This window comes from Capsella rubella, unplaced genomic scaffold (genome assembly GCF_000375325.1).
Source record: "Capsella rubella cultivar Monte Gargano unplaced genomic scaffold, Caprub1_0 scaffold_3, whole genome shotgun sequence".
Lineage (NCBI taxonomy): Eukaryota > Viridiplantae > Streptophyta > Magnoliopsida > Brassicales > Brassicaceae > Capsella > Capsella rubella.
In genome coordinates this window covers 1,587,943-1,602,774 of record NW_006238921.1, presented here as the reverse complement: position 1 = coordinate 1,602,774, position 14,832 = coordinate 1,587,943, and the positions used below count along the sequence as shown (strand labels likewise).

Below are 14,832 nucleotides of genomic sequence, written 5' to 3'. Positions count from 1 at the left end.
AAAAAAAAAACTGATTCTTCTGATGGGCACAAACGTAAAGAAGTGTGACGGAGGGGATAAATCGTGTTAGCTGTGCGTTTGTTTTGCTTGTTCTTAGAAAATTAAAAACAAAAAAAAAACCCAAATTGAATTGAAAAGGAAATCTAGGGTTTACTAGATCGGCATGGATCCCAAATCAAGCGACAGCGAGAGGAAGGATGGATGTATAAGCGAAACCCAATCGATAGAGACCACCGAAGATGACTCTTGTTTGCTGGGGAAGCGCAAGGTTGAAACCACCACGTCCACGCCGGAGGATCTCAGTGAAAACGAAGGCGACATAGAAAGTGTCGTCGATGAGGATATTTATAGTGATAGTGATTTAGAATGGGACAAGGATAGCTTCGATGGACGGGAGTATCATTCCTCTCAAGATGACAGCGAGTATTTGGACAAGGACTTTGAGAAGAAAGCCCGTTTTTACAGGCGCACGGTCATCGAAACCAAGGTCTTCTTTATATCGTCTCACTACGTTAATCTCTCTTTTGAGTCGATCAATCATATCTATCGGTAACATGGTTTTGGTTTTTAGGGTTTTTTTTGTGTCAACTAACAAGTTCCCACCTTTCCTCTGGGCTGGAATTGCTACAGTCCCGGGTATGGACGATAAACTTGAAGAAGGTTTGACCGTTCGCCAGTTTCTAGCAAACATGACATGTCTATGTGTTGATAAATATAACAAAGGAAAGGTAACAGACATTAATTCTATGCATCTCTATGTACATAGAGAGATATATGATCTCATATTCTTGTTTGTTGTTTCCAGGGATTTAATGTGAAGTTCGAGCAAGTCTTGAGAGCCAATTTCAACCCAGGGGGCCCTGATGCACCTCTATTGGAGTATCAAGCTAAAGTTGTATGGTCAGCTGGCAAGATTTATCCCATCCTTTGCAGACCAACTCCACCTTCAAATATATATGGGTATCTTTTTCACCTCTCCTATTTGGATTTCAACATTTTCATCATTTTTCTAGCTTTTTTTCTTCGTGCTTCACTCTTGTAAATTAACTTAAATGACTACAAGTCAGACACCATTTAGCCAAGAAACCACGCTTTAGGGTTTTGTCTTCTCTACTCTCATGCTTACTGGTTCTTTCTGGTCAGCTTGATATGCCTAATAATATTCAGTTAGCATCTAAAATTACTGTTTTTCTTTTCTTTATCAGTGTTCTAGTCGAGGAGGTCAATTGAAAGAGGCATCCAAGCTGATGGAAGAGAGCAATTGAAGCATTTAATCTCCTACAAAATATTGTCAATTAAATCCAATAGTACTATAATATAAAAGATAATTTGTTTCCAAAAAGGATGTTGATATGTTGCCGTGAACAACTCGCCAATCTTTTGTTGAATAATAATATAACAATAATTAACAAGATATGAAACATTCGAAATAATCGAGGAATCGATTTCTAAGCATAGATATCGTCTTCACAAGGAGCTGATGGCTCATGTCTAATGTTTCCCCAAACTCCTAATCTACAACCCTGATCATAACTAACCCTAGCATTATCGGAATCATAACCTCTCACTTGTCCCCTAATAATACATCCAAATCTAAACCCTAAACATATACTACCCTTTGGTTTTCCGGTCTCGGTTATGACCTCAAAATTTATATTGGTATGCTCGGTTATCGTCTTCTCTTTATTCAAGTGAAGTAATTGCTTTACCGGTACGAAAAGCTTCCCAACGACTTGGTCGGACCCGAAGAATCTCTTACACTTGATCTGAAACACAAACACTGACTCGTTCCTTTGAACCTTGTCATCTTCTATATAGAATTTCATACGGTAGTTCCACCGTAAGAGTTTCTTACCGCACGCAGCTGCTGGAGTGACTTGCTGGTCACGTGAACCACGCGTGACCGAGACAGAAACATACACTGTTGGTCTGAACAAAAAATTTACGGAGTCGAGATCTTGTGCTGATAGAACGCTAATCTCCACCGGTTGATAATAATCCATTATAAGTAAGTGTGGAGGATCAGGAGAAGAAAAAGAGAAAAGAGACGATCGAGTAACTTAGATAGAAAGAAAGAAGATTTAGGGAATATATAATTTGTTGGAGTATTATAAAGTTTGTTTGATACTCTACTAGAAATTATTGTGTATTTAAAAAAAAAAAAGTCTCTTACGATTATTAGTATGCCTTTTGGAGACTGAAAAATCCGCAACAATATCGAAATTGGCTATATTGTTGGAAGAATATAAGTTGCACTTAATAAAAGGAAATATATTTGCTAGGATCCGATAATACCTGATTTTAAATAAAATAATTTATTATTATTATGCTATGTGCAGATGTCATGACCATGATAGACTAAATTAGACTCAAAACAAATTTAAAACGTGATAATTAAAAGTGGGTTACAAGCGTCTAAATTTGGTTTCAATTATGATTTACAAAACAATTCTTAGTCATTTGATGCAAATTAAATTTTGGTTTTATAATAGGAAAACCAATAAAGTCGTAAACGCATTCTGGTTTAGGATTCGGTTCAATTTGGTTTATATGCCAACTCCGGAAATAGATAGAGCGAGCGAGAAAGAGAGAGAGCGCACAACAGCAAAAGTAACCATACTACTTACTAGTATAAAATAGTATTAAACATGCCCTACTAATATTGTAAGCACACGAAACTTCACCTACATCTCTCTCTACAGACTTTTTAACGTAATCTTTCATAAGGAATGATAAGGGACGTAACCCAACAAACCCGTGGCGTTAGCCACAACATCGTTACACCTTGTTAACAGCTTTATCATCTGCTGGGAGATGTCCACCGTATGCTGCGATGGGTTTAGGGGTGGCTCGACGTGGTCTTCATTATCAACAGGCTTCGGTTTTGACAACTGTGGAGAAAGAGGAAGTACTGGAACCAATGTTGACGGAACCATGTTTTGAGTGTTCTTACTAACATATCCCATGGCAACAGATGATGATGATGATGATGAAGTGTCATTTCCATTGTTTCTACCGGAAACCAAAAACTTTGTCTCTGTTTCTTGCCCACCCAACGTGAATTTCACTCGTGCTGTACCGTGCTTACCATTAACATTATTTCCTGGTTTTCTCAAACAGGACTTGAGCTGGATGTTTGGTTGGTTAACCGGCGGTGCTTGCTCTAGCCGCTCGTTCAATGGTTGTTCACTGATTGGTTCGTCTATCTTGGCGTTCTTCAGTTCATGATCTCCGGATGCAGAGAGAGCATTCATGTCGCGGAGAAAGTACGTCACATTCACGTTGCCAAATATAGAGTTGCTTCCTGATGCATATCTTAAAGCAGTCTGCGCATCGAGTTTAGACAGGAAGACAACACGGCAGATTGAGGATTTCCAGGAAACTCTGATGGCTGATTGATCTAACTGTCCAAAGCGTCCAAACCTCGCCTTAAGCAGAGCGGTGGAAGGGAGAGATGTACCAGGAGGAAACATCATGACCAGCATTGTTGGCTCAAGTACCTTTGCAGATGGAGCCATATTCTTTTCTAGTTGAGCTATAGCCGGTTTGGCACTGATGGGGGCTGGACCAACTCGGTCTCTTACTATATTAAAAGATCCAAGACTTGGTCTCTTCGTTGCTTCTTGGTTGGATTTCTTGTCAAAAGCCATAGCTTTGAACTGATTGGTTTTCTTTAGCTTCTTAGTTGGGACATCTTGTTGATGGGCAGAAGGCAAGCGTTTTTTCCTGGCCTTTAATGGTTCATTGGTTCTGCTCAAAGTCTTAGCACAATTTGATGGTTGTGTCGTGAAAGGAGAAAAAACGGCCAAGCTTTTCTGGTAAACAAGCAATCGGAAACGCAAAAAGAACTGTCTTACAGCTCTAATAGAACTTCTATCCGAGGATCCAAAGGAAGGGTCAAGCGAGAGAGCTTGCAAATAACTCAACAGCTGTAGACCATCAAGTTTAGAGTTTCTCTTTGCTGAATTCAGTTGTGATGATTTCTTGGCCCAAGCTTCACCAGAAGATAAAGCTTTCCTCTTATTTGGACTATAATGGTTCAGCTCTGACCCAGACTCTTTCTTCGAATTCTTCTTCTTCTTCTTCATCGGCTCTGGAGGACCATTCTCAGAATTCATTTCGCCAGAAGACCGTTTCAGGACATTGCCTTCCTTATTCCCAACTTCTGCAGAACATTTTCTCTCAATAAAGGGCTGGAGAGAGCCTTCCTTGAATCTCGAATTCATGCCAGTCTCAACTTGGTTAAGACTGGTCATTGCTTCAAATTTCTCATGGTCAGGACATAGAGCAGTTTCTTCTCCCATTCTCACCTCTGATTCTTGAGCTAAACCCTTGTCATCATCACGCGAGAGCGTTGAAACAGAGGATTTCTTTCTAGGAATATCACCACTTGAAGAGGTGAAGTTCATGCTGACAATCCCGGTCTGCTCATGTTTCCTCGGAGTTTGGAGATGTTGAGTCCTTTTCTGCAGTACATGATTCCTGACTGAAGATCCGTTGATGCCCTGAAGATGAAAAGATGTTTGGACCCGACCAAATTGAACTGTCATATAACCAGCTTCCTCTCTTCTTTTAGGATGATATTTTTCTTGTTTAGTAGAATCCTTTACTTTCATAGCTTTTGTTGAGCTCTTCGACTTGTTCAGAGTTTCTGCACGGACCAGTGAGCCACTCAATGGGGCTGTAAACATTAGCAATGCATGAGGAAAGATGAAATCTTTTCCAACCACCCAAAAACAATAAAAGTAAAGCAAACAGGAAAGGTAAAATGACAGTCCACATTGTGAAGTTGCTTTAAAATGCAGAATTTAAGATCAAAGATATTCCATGCCTTTTAGACGCATTCTAAGAATACAACTTCAAAGGCTATATACTACCAAGAAAACCTTAAAAAGTCTAAACTTCTCGGATTTCCAAGGATATCAAAGCCACAAAACTCTCGAATGTGCCTATCTGGCTCGAGAAACAAGCAAAACTGAACCCAAAGAGATCACCAATTTATAGAGTACTGCATCTCTATGATACATACGAGAAAGGTCCAACATAACTTCATAGAATCTGAAAACTGAAGCAGAAATATTACAAATGTATTCAAAACAATGCCAAGATCGCTGAAAGGTGATGCTACCTCGAGGGGGTGCTCTATTAAGTGGTTCATTTGTCTTTACTGAAGATCTTGCCCTGAAGGCCTGCTCATATGTTTCATCAAACTCCTCAAACACTGCCTTGCGGAAAGCATAAACTGCGACTCTCTTCTGGAAAGACTTTATGCTGTCTGAATCACACTTTTGAGGTGCTAATGCACAGCGCTTTACGAAAGCTAGAGTTTGAACAGATGAAAAACTATCTCTAGCTTTCTGAATCTGCTTAGAAGAGTAAATAGCTCGGACTTCGTAATCAGGCACATGAACAGCAAAGTAACCTTTAAAACTAGTAGGCCCAAAGTTAGAAGGATTCCGACATTTACAAGTCAACCCAAGAGCTGACCTTCGACCAACTTCATCCATAGCTTCCTCCATAGCTTTTGCAAAGTGACTCGAATCCGTTTGCTTTGATTTCTCTGAGACATGAGGTTCGAAGGGAATAAGCTCAGAAGGATCAAACCAGCCATAACTACTATCTCCAAAAAAAGCAACCAGAACGTAACCCATCTTCTTCATACGACGAACAGAGGGAGACGCAAAAGCTTCATTGAATATTTGACCTGGCCACCAAGGATGTGACTCTACCTTTCCCCATACCATATCTCCCACTTCAAACCCATTTCTCAACGCCCTAGAAACTTTAGAACCCATTTTCTCGCTTGCAACATAATCATCGAACTCAGACAAGAAAGATTTGTAGTCCGGAACTCGCGTTTCCTCCTTCGAAGCCGTTCCTGTGTTCTTCTCATCAGCTCCCAAGCTGAGCTTATAAAATTTGGCGTCAGAGTCTCTATTCTCTCTTTTCATCTCACATAAACTAGGTTCCCTTTCACTGTCAGACACTCGAGAACCTAAATCGCAATATCCACAACTATCACTTCCCCTGTCTGTAGCAACCGAATCAAGGTCCATAAGGAAAGCTTTGGCCTGATCAATCGCTTCTAATTTCTTCGAGCCATCATTACCAGTAAAAGAAACAAAACTATCGCCAAAAACCCTAGCCTTCACCTTAGCAGAGTCCATTTCTCTAACCGCACTTGAACCTCTCTGAGTTCAACAGCTTCATAACAATGACATCAAACCCCAGAAACAACTCGAAGCCAGACGATGTGTAAATTTTGTTTAAATCTTGATATTTTTTTAGATGTCTGGAAGAGACGATTTAAAAAAACTCCATGGGAGGAAAGCTGGAGAAGATGACAAAAAAAAAAAGAACACTTCACTTGTGTGACAGGGACATTTTGGTAACTTTTCAGCGTCATGAATGCTGATGCTCAACGGTTGAACCTTCACGTCCAATAGCAGGTCGCCACGTCTTGGTATTCTTTTTTGTCGCAAGAAAACGTGATGTCTTCGTCTTCCTACCATTTATTTTATTTTATGGCTTACAGAATTAATTTAATGTTAAAGACCAACAGTATACTGACTCGTAAGTCGAAAAACATCAGAATATTAATTTTCTCTGACACTCGCAAGACAAATACTTCAAAACAGTTAACAAATATTCTGGTGATAACTTGTATAAATAACAGAGAACTAACACGATTTAAGAGTAATATAGAACAAAGCTCAAAAAATACGGTATTCAAATATCTTATTTGGAAGAAGAAGAAACCATGTGAGGGACTCGGACAAAAAAAATCTCTCTCTCTCTCTCTATATGTATATATTTCTTTACTCAAAAGAAAATGATCAATTCTGTAAAAAAATTCTCATGGCGAATCATCCTTCTCCTGAGGGCTTCCAGCGAGCCAGCCCCAGACGCCACCCGAGCTCTGTCGTTTAGCGTTCATTGCAGCTTGTTCAGATGCTGCCTTTTGACGCTGAAGGAGTTCCAGTTCCTTTTGTAGTGTTTCCAATGTTTGAAGCTTTTGCCTTAGCTCTGCAACATCAACCTGCAGATTGATTTAAAGAACCAGACCCGAATTAGATTTGCTTTGTTTTTTCTTTCCATGATGTAACAGATGACAGAGAGATTAGTGATGGATCCACTGTTTGGAATGGATTTAAGTTCTAACCATCTAGATTCCTAAATCATCCCCTAGTTGAGTATATGTAGTGATTAAATAAATCACAGGTTTCACGAGTTTCCATCTTCTGTAGGTTACAGTATAACAGAGAAGTGGCTACGGGTTTTATACCTCCAGTTTGAAACACCTTGATTGTTCGGCAGCAAGTTGGCCACGAACAGACTGAAGTTCCTATAAAATGGCAGTACAAAGTAGAGTAAGAGAAAAAATCTTAGATTCAGATGATTAAATGTGAATGCAATTGGAAGCATTTGCTGCAACCAGTCATAATGAACTATTAGTTCACCAATTTATTCATGTAGGTTTGTGTTTCAAGAAGATGATAATCTTATTACCTTGTACAAATCTGTATTTCGTGATTCTGCTTCTCCTAACTCCTGCCTTAGTTGGAGAGTCTGCATCTTCTCCTTGTTCAGTGATACCTCTAGTTCTTCTTTTTCGGATTTAAGAGTCGTAATAATGCTTTCGTTGTTTCCTTCAACCTGGGGGATTCATACCAAAAACAACATAAGAGCAAAAGAGATGGAGATGATCCGGACTGAACTATATCCTGTGCTGGTACAATCACTACCAGTACCATATAATATATATGCATCTTTATCCCACAAAAGTCAAAATAGCCACACTGATATTTTTTTAAATATAATATCGCAATAGATAGGTGAGTCAAAATCACGACCAAATCAAACGGTGCTGCTATAAGGACGAAAATTCTGACAAGAATATACCTTTGATCCAAGGTTAACATTGTCCATGACGATTTCCCGCACTCTGCCTTCTTGGCTCACCTCAACCTCAGACTCAATGTCTCTGGTTGTGGCGTTATTAACAGCAGAAAGACTACCTGGCAAAGGCGCTTCTAGAGTCTTTGTTTGCAATGTTGATTTGTGGCTTGGTTTAAGAAGATTGATCTACCGCCAAGAAATAATTAGAAGCAGAACTATATGCAAAATCAAGAGACATGTACTTATGGGTTTAGATCACAGTCTCTACCTCGTTGTTGTAACGCCCATTGTATCCACCAAAGGCGACTAATACATCTTCACCATTGTATGAACTCACGACTAAACTTAATCCCTGTCAGTAGAAAACGAAAGGAAGATGAAATTGAAATACACAAAACTGATATTTTTGGAAGTCTTTAAAAAGCAACTATAATGTGGTGAAAATACTGTTTTCTAATAGTAATCTGGAGGTTAACATGGATAAACTCCGTTCATTTAAGTACCTCGCTAGCAAGAGGTACACGTCCTTGAACTGAAGCGACTACCGACCATGCAAGAGTTGACATGTTTAGTACAACACTCTCAGATGCCCCTGCAGTAATTTATCACAAATCAGTTACCACGCAAGACAAAGCAAATATCTATTTTCCCCAGAAAGGTTCCAGAGGGGAATAAACAGAAACGGTTGGGAAAAGAAGATAATTTCCATGGAAAAGTGTATGAACATACCACTCTTGTTATCACCACCACCAACAATAAACCAGTTCTCCCCAATTGTCACACCAGCATGTCCAGCTCTTGGAGTTGGTGCCTCACCTTGTTGTGCTGGTCTTGACCATTCCATCTGCATGTAACAGTTATATCAAACGACAAAGAACGTTTGATAGCAGCTGAAAAATAGACTCTTAGCTTAGCTTACAGTCTGCAAATCAAGGACATGCAGATCATCAAAACAGGTTGCATGTGAGCCCCCACCAAAGATAAGAAGGTAACGTTCCGCATGCACTGCAGCAGCATGATCAGACCTCGGAGATGGAGATACACCCCTGCAATTTGACACCAGTTTCAACCCTGAATTGCTAATCTTTCAAAAACGACTATTTAATTACTAAAGGAGATAGATGGTGGATTTATAAAGGTATTCGGGTTAAATTTCTAATATTAAATGGGTTTCACATCTTCGAATGAGAACAAAGTGCAGAAGCATCATAAAATCTTACACGGCATCTATCTCATCCCAGGTCATCGTCTCTAGGTCAAGTATATGCAAATCATTCAGAAGTGAACGCTTTGCATCTTGCCCACCAAATATCACCAAAGTTTTACCCACAATTGTGACTGACTGGCCTCCACGTGAAACCTGAAAGGAAGAATTAATGAAGTCTCAGTCTAAGTAACTAAACTGCATATTTAACCTTCCAATCAAGAAGGAGAAATACTAGATTCAGATGCAACTTAACCCTGGAGATATTATGGGAGGGTAAGAAAAGAAAACAAGAAACAACTTTTTTCTTTTTTTTTTCTTTTTTTGTATTTTGACGGCCAAAAACTTAAAAATTGTTTATAAAATGGAATATTTCGATGAAAAGGTGACGGACAAAAAAAATGAGACAGAGAGAAGCAGAAATACCGGCGGTTTTCCATATGTCTTCAAAATTGACCATGTACTTGTTTGGGTATCAAAGACCTTCACTGTGACAAGAAAACAGCGGAAAAATGATATGTAATTAATGAGTCCAGAAAACTTCTATAAGATATGTGCAACTAATCGTCTTCAAAGGTATATTAATACTAACCTTGGATAGATTCTGAGGGATCTTTTGTATGACCACCGATAGACAGCAGATTGTTGTCCCATGGTACCTACAAAACAAGCAAAGGAGACAAGTGAAAATAATGTATAGCTAGACTCTCCTTTGTTACCATGTCTTGAATATCTAGGCCAGAAAGTCAAATGAGAGAAAACAAAACAAAATGCAAAAGTTAAAAACTAACCAAAGAATGACCAGCACAAGGAGCTAATAATGTTGGAGTTGATGTTTCCTGTGATTCAGTTGCCACCTTGGTTTCAACTCTTGACCAAGTCCAGGTTTTTAAATCTAGAACCTATACACAGTTCACAGAAGAAGCGCTTAGGAACTGTCAACGGGGCTGAAATTGCCAAGCTAGGTTAAAATGAAACAAAATATCTCAATCAGCTTATGCTTAAGAATCATATAAGTTGCTTACGTGAAGATCACCGAGGTAACGGCCATTGTGATTTCCACCATATACATACATCTTATCTTTAATAACCGCTGCTCCATGCTAAAGAAACAAATGTAATAAAACAAGACTTAGAAAATACAGAAGATTCATGAATGATAGGACGTTTTACTTATCTTCCAAAAGAGAGAGAAATTAAATTACCTCGTAACGGGCTTTTGGCATCTGACCTGATGTTTGGGGTGCGGTCCACTGGTTATATACAGAAACAGTATTTGAGTCTTCTGAGACTACATCTTTATCTTGGGTTTCAGCCAAACGTCCATTCTCAGTAGAAATTGTCTTCGTCTCATCAAATGAGTTCCCGTTCTCAACAACAGGCTCATCTTTCGTTGTCTGCTACAGAGAATGAAGCACTAAAAGACTCGAATACTTTTCTTCAGCCAAGCAAAAGATATGTGTAATATTTCTCATGGTTTAGACATTGAATCCCATGGGATAGAAAAACTTACATTAATTTGGACATCTACGACAGGGTCCGGAATATCATTAGATGCCCTCGAATACCAACCAGGATCTTCTTCCTGGTAAAAATTGAACAATAATTGGGAAGAAATCAAGTATATGCTCCAGTAAAGTCGTTTAAGATAATAATCTTAGACCTCTCTGTCAGTTACCTCCAGAATTTTCACAAAGAGACGCATTGCCTCAATGGACGGCATCGTTCCTAGCCCCTTCCAACTAAAGTATATATAGAAATGCTTCAGAATAGCAGCATGTGTTTCTTTCAGCAAAGTTTACTAGGACAACGTTAAAGGCATGTTTTCCTTAAAAAGCATCCTATGCAGTTACAACCTCGGTAATGTAGACCAAAACATAGGTAAGAATTTAGTTTTTTCCATAGGGGTGCAAACACAAATCCTGCATTTCAAATATTCCTCTAACAGCTTACAGTAGAACCCCATTTGCGGTTCCCCTTATGAGGCATCTGAATTCTTCCACTCTAGTAATTGATAAAATCTAAGGCATCTCCTAGTTATATCTACGACAAAACTTCTTCCTACAAATATGATTCACAAACTCAAGCGTAGAAACGTAAAAGAGCCAGTGATGAATGAATAGATGTTAATCATAGATAAGTATTGGCAGAAAGCAGCAAACTAACCTTTGCCATTTGCTTTGCTCCACAGGTCTCCATGCACTAGGTTTGGGAGTGTTGCATGGCCCGACAGTAGCCTGTTTACATGTTAAATCCAAGAAAGCATCAACACAAAGCCTATCAATCCCAGGGAGGAAATTTTAGTTGACTCAACATATGATTAAGTAGAAGAGAAAGTTTCTCCCTCTCTCTCTAAAGCAACAACCAGTTCAGCACCATGTATATAAAAAATTAGTCTACGACAATACTAATACTGACTAAGTACCAATGATCAAAGGATGCAGAACACAAAAACACATGTGAAAAGGCTAACTTTTTGACATTAGAATCACATAACAAGTTACATAATCAATATGGATCTAACAAACTAAGATTGAAGGACCAATGAGTACGTGAGATCTGATTAATAGAACTACTTAAATCACGTTTTAAAGTCAAATCTCAGGCAACATTTCACTTAGAAGTTAAACGGTCAGCAATGGATGGATCTTTTTTCTTAACTCGTACTCTCTCTGGTAACATCCAAAAAAAACCTGACCAGGATCGTGAAATATAGCTAAATCAAGACGATTAAAGTGCGTCATTTCAAAAATCTGATAAGAATTCGAGGAGATTGAATATGAATCGATGAACAAAACAAAGAAATGAACATTGAAACCACCAGATCTCGTGAAATTGAAAACCAAAATCCGGAAGGATGAGGTTGGGAGATCAGAAATGGGAGTTGCTGACCTGCTGGTACAGCGCATAGAAAAGTAGTGCAGTATCTTTGGAGAATTTCGAGCTGACGTTTTTCGCCGACGAATCAGATCCGTCGAGACCGACGTAAGATGCGGCGGCGTAGAACCTCTCCGGGTAAGCGGGACCAGAGGTTGCTCTAGCCATAGCCATTTGTCTCTTTCTCTGACTTCAACCGCGGATTTGATCGGAGATTGAGAGAAGCCGAGGAGCAGAGATGGGCGTTTTTTAGTTTCGTTTGTTTAAAGATGCAATTTTATGATATATTACTTTCTATTTAATTTTTAAAAAATAATATTTTTTAATTAATCAAAATTTTATAATTGCTAGGTGCAGTGTTTATATAGCGGCACGATCAATAAAGACATGATTATGCTCAAAATAGTGTTACTCAGTCTCGCTTATTGTGTCCTCAATCTTCCACAAAAACATTAGTTGGTTCGAACGTGGTCTCTTTGGTTGAATTCTACTTACTGATTACTGAAGAAACAAAATAAGCCATGCTTTGTAAATGTCTTATTTCATTTTTGGTTTGGTTTTTACAATTTGATTTCCTTTACGGTCAAGAAATGATGTTGAACGATTTAGCAGTAGTGTAAATCTCTGATCTCACCTCCGACCAAGCTGACTCTGGAGCTTGAGCGTTCAGCGTATAAAGCCGGCCACCGTGAGCACAGCAAATGGCTACATTATGCCGCCGGAAAACGGGGGATTCAACTTTAAACTCCAACTCATAGTACTTCAAGTTTCTCTCTGAATCTTGTCTGAGATTTGATTCCAGCAAAGTTCCTTTTAAATCTGTTCGTTGACCAGATCCTGTCACCGTTCTTACTATTGCTTCTCCTACTTCTTTTGGCCCTCCAAATGCTTCGATCCTATACATACATCATAAACAACAAACACTTCATAAGGAAATTATTGTCTTACGTTGATCCTCTTCAAATAAACCAATTGCTACACAACTTTAAGACAGTCTTTAACACTTTAGCTAATCGGGTGTCCTACCAACTTATGTGACGGATGCACACTGAGATAGATAGACTGTTTCAGTTCAAACATTACTAGATGTAGTGTAATAAACAATCTTGAAACTAGTTAGACCACAAAACCAATATATCTAGCCGTACAACATTTCTTTCTCATGATCAATCAGATTTATCATAGCTAGTTCAAAGTTTCTTTTTTGTTTTGCAAAATCTTTGTAAACCATATGAACAAAGAATGTGTCCACTCATGATCTACAAAAATATGTGATTTTCAACTTACGAGAAAGTGGGTGAGACAGGGGAGACGATAACACTGACGTTGAGCTCGCCGGTCGAACCGGGAGGTCCAAAAGCAACAACCGGCTCATTAACGTTTTTACGGCGACTACTGATTCTTGCCGGAGGAAGGTCTAGCGATGTCTCACGTTCAGACTTCTCCGCCGCTCTATACAAAAGCGTCTGGTCTCCAACCCACGTAGCCGGATATATAAATTCTGTGATTATTTATTAATAAAAAATTGATCCATCTTCGAATAAACTATTAATATATTTAAACCGGAAAAATTGGATGACTTTACTAACCGAATCCTTCAACCGAGTCGACACATCTGCTATAACCTCCAATCGGATAGACGACGTCGAGTTTCAAATTCCGGCCGAGTTCCGGCGATAAACCGAGTAAAAAGCTAGTGATACCACCGAAATTAGCACCGACGGCAAGAACAGAGGACGAGCCTACACCCAGAAGAAGGCGACGGTTGAATCTCTCAGCTAGAAAAGAAAACTCCTCGGCCGGGGTAGTTTTGCGGTCGCCGGAGGGTTGCTGAGCGATGAAGAAGTTGGAGAGTTTAGAATTTGTAGGCAGTGATGAGTGTAGTCGTAGAGAGAAGTAAGGTTTCAGAGACATATCTCTCGTTAAGCGAGAGGTCGTCGTTGAGTGTACCCGAACGTCCCTCGACTCTTATCACCTCTGGAGAGCGAGTTTGAAAACGACAACGTTTTGTAGGTTCTCTCCTTTACAACGTGGTCTCTTTGTTTTCTTGTAACATATATACTGATATTGTGATATACCACACTAACATATTTTTATAGTTACATAATGAAGTAGATGATTAATAACTGAAAAAATCGAAAAAAGTATAGAAATATGTCCTATAGTAATACATAACATAATCTGAATGCAAATCTGTATATATATATATATATATATATATATATGTTACAAACAAAATAAGAAATAGTAAACGTTGGTTATGAATTCAATTACACAATGGAAACGTAATGTTAAAAATTAATCAAAACAAAAATAATGAATAATATATTAATTGACAAACGAGAGTTGGATTTCTTCTAATGTCAATCCTCGAGTCTCCGGCACCAAACACCATGTGAATACAATTGTTGCTCCACATACTGCCGCTGATATTATAAATGTCCCTGCATTTATCTATACTATTAAATCTGAAGTACACAATGAATTTATACTATAGTTTCAAAATGAAATAATTATCATTTCTAACTGCGTTAACACGCGGATCTAACTAACTAAACGGATATGTTAATCGGGTTTAGAGATTTAATCTCCATCGTTCATTTTTCAGTTGATAAAAAAAAAAATTGGTTTTCAATATTAAAGGAAAGATAATTATTACGTTTGATATTTAACTTTATTTGTAAGATACAATGCCTAAAATTTAGTTTAATTGACAAGATTTTCTTAATTTCAAATATTTTATAAAGATCTTGATCGAAATTTTTAACTTGACCAACCAAATCAATCTATATTAACATTTTTTAAATACATTTGATAATATAACTTTTTATTTGTAAGATTTTTATAAATAA

At 38.4% G+C, this 14,832-nt stretch overlaps 6 protein-coding genes across 9 annotated transcripts in view; 1 reads left to right on the top strand and 5 right to left on the bottom strand.

The window, feature by feature from the left end:
* Positions 1–407: 407 nt before the first annotated feature.
* On the top strand, positions 408–1,342 carry LOC17891648. Its single transcript, XM_023786570.1, has 4 exons — positions 408–487; positions 572–728; positions 806–960; positions 1,206–1,342. The coding sequence occupies exons 1-4, from the start codon at positions 414–416 to the stop codon at positions 1,228–1,230; spliced, it is 411 nt and encodes a 136-aa protein (XP_023642338.1). The 5' UTR covers positions 408–413; the 3' UTR covers positions 1,231–1,342.
* Positions 1,343–1,448: 106 nt separating this feature from the next.
* Positions 1,449–2,003, bottom strand: LOC17890833. Its single transcript, XM_006299873.1, has 2 exons — positions 1,710–2,003; positions 1,449–1,523 (listed from the first exon to the last, which is right to left on the bottom strand). The coding sequence occupies exons 1-2, from the start codon at positions 2,001–2,003 to the stop codon at positions 1,449–1,451; spliced, it is 369 nt and encodes a 122-aa protein (XP_006299935.1).
* A 597-nt stretch (positions 2,004–2,600) lies between these two features.
* Positions 2,601–6,320, bottom strand: LOC17892879. Of its 2 annotated transcripts, none has more exons than XM_023786860.1 (2): positions 5,129–6,320; positions 2,601–4,681 (listed from the first exon to the last, which is right to left on the bottom strand). In XM_023786860.1, exons 1-2 carry the CDS (start codon positions 6,165–6,167, stop codon positions 2,721–2,723), a joined length of 3,000 nt encoding a protein of 999 aa, XP_023642628.1. In that variant the 5' UTR covers positions 6,168–6,320; the 3' UTR covers positions 2,601–2,720. The 2 variants fall into 2 exon arrangements, with proteins under 2 accessions (XP_023642628.1, XP_023642629.1); XM_023786861.1 differs by having other exon boundaries at positions 2,601–4,651.
* Positions 6,321–6,628: 308 nt separating this feature from the next.
* On the bottom strand, positions 6,629–12,232 carry LOC17893717 (acyl-CoA-binding domain-containing protein 4). Of its 2 annotated transcripts, none has more exons than XM_023786221.1 (18): positions 11,996–12,232; positions 11,270–11,340; positions 10,782–10,845; positions 10,617–10,688; positions 10,309–10,503; positions 10,129–10,206; positions 9,895–10,005; positions 9,696–9,762; positions 9,530–9,591; positions 9,120–9,259; positions 8,819–8,945; positions 8,629–8,743; positions 8,403–8,491; positions 8,168–8,251; positions 7,903–8,085; positions 7,510–7,656; positions 7,286–7,345; positions 6,629–7,039 (listed from the first exon to the last, which is right to left on the bottom strand). In XM_023786221.1, exons 1-18 carry the CDS (start codon positions 12,152–12,154, stop codon positions 6,857–6,859), a joined length of 2,007 nt encoding a protein of 668 aa, XP_023641989.1. In that variant the 5' UTR covers positions 12,155–12,232; the 3' UTR covers positions 6,629–6,856. The 2 variants fall into 2 exon arrangements, with proteins under 2 accessions (XP_023641989.1, XP_006297138.1); XM_006297076.2 differs by having other exon boundaries at positions 10,309–10,500.
* A 256-nt stretch (positions 12,233–12,488) lies between these two features.
* Positions 12,489–14,024, bottom strand: LOC17893562 (psbP domain-containing protein 7, chloroplastic). The gene is made up of 3 exons (XM_006298204.2): positions 13,570–14,024; positions 13,268–13,481; positions 12,489–12,876 (listed from the first exon to the last, which is right to left on the bottom strand). Exons 1-3 carry the CDS (start codon positions 13,892–13,894, stop codon positions 12,564–12,566), a joined length of 852 nt encoding a protein of 283 aa, XP_006298266.1. The 5' UTR covers positions 13,895–14,024; the 3' UTR covers positions 12,489–12,563.
* A 178-nt stretch (positions 14,025–14,202) lies between these two features.
* The window catches only part of LOC17891507 (sugar transporter ERD6-like 12), a 6,550-nt gene continuing 5,920 nt past the window's right edge, over positions 14,203–14,832 (bottom strand). Inside the window, exon 16 of one of the 2 annotated variants that reach the window (XM_006299569.2) lies at positions 14,203–14,424. In XM_006299569.2, coding sequence (XP_006299631.2) covers positions 14,309–14,424 — 116 coding nt within the window. In that variant the 3' untranslated portion in view covers positions 14,203–14,308. The remainder of the gene's footprint in view (positions 14,425–14,832) is intronic. The other variant, XM_023786967.1, reaches the window with a different exon arrangement.

Excerpts from the sequence above, each read along its gene's own strand:
- LOC17891648 (XM_023786570.1), top strand. The coding sequence starts at position 414 with ATGACAGCGAGTATTTGGACAAGGACTTTGAGAAGAAAGCCCGTTTTT. Across the intron at positions 729-805 it reads ATAAATATAACAAAGGAAAG|GGATTTAATGTGAAGTTCGA; the intron begins GTAACAGACATT and ends TGTTGTTTCCAG. Across the intron at positions 961-1,205 it reads CCACCTTCAAATATATATGG|TGTTCTAGTCGAGGAGGTCA; the intron begins GTATCTTTTTCA and ends TTTCTTTATCAG.
- LOC17890833 (XM_006299873.1), bottom strand. The coding sequence starts at position 2,003 with ATGGATTATTATCAACCGGTGGAGATTAGCGTTCTATCAGCACAAGAT. Across the intron at positions 1,524-1,709 it reads TTGGGAAGCTTTTCGTACCG|GGTTGTAGATTAGGAGTTTG; the intron begins GTAAAGCAATTA and ends AGTTATGATCAG.
- LOC17892879 (XM_023786860.1), bottom strand. The coding sequence starts at position 6,167 with ATGGACTCTGCTAAGGTGAAGGCTAGGGTTTTTGGCGATAGTTTTGTT. Across the intron at positions 4,682-5,128 it reads TAATAGAGCACCCCCTCGAG|CCCCATTGAGTGGCTCACTG; the intron begins GTAGCATCACCT and ends TAATGTTTACAG.
- LOC17893717 (XM_023786221.1), bottom strand. The coding sequence starts at position 12,154 with ATGGCTATGGCTAGAGCAACCTCTGGTCCCGCTTACCCGGAGAGGTTC. Across the intron at positions 8,744-8,818 it reads ATGTCCTTGATTTGCAGACT|ATGGAATGGTCAAGACCAGC; the intron begins GTAAGCTAAGCT and ends TGTTACATGCAG. Across the intron at positions 8,086-8,167 it reads ATGGGCGTTACAACAACGAG|ATCAATCTTCTTAAACCAAG; the intron begins GTAGAGACTGTG and ends TCTTGGCGGTAG.
- LOC17893562 (XM_006298204.2), bottom strand. The coding sequence starts at position 13,894 with ATGTCTCTGAAACCTTACTTCTCTCTACGACTACACTCATCACTGCCT. Across the intron at positions 13,482-13,569 it reads CGACTCGGTTGAAGGATTCG|AATTTATATATCCGGCTACG; the intron begins GTTAGTAAAGTC and ends AAATAATCACAG. Across the intron at positions 12,877-13,267 it reads CCTGTCTCACCCACTTTCTC|GATCGAAGCATTTGGAGGGC; the intron begins GTAAGTTGAAAA and ends ATGTATGTATAG.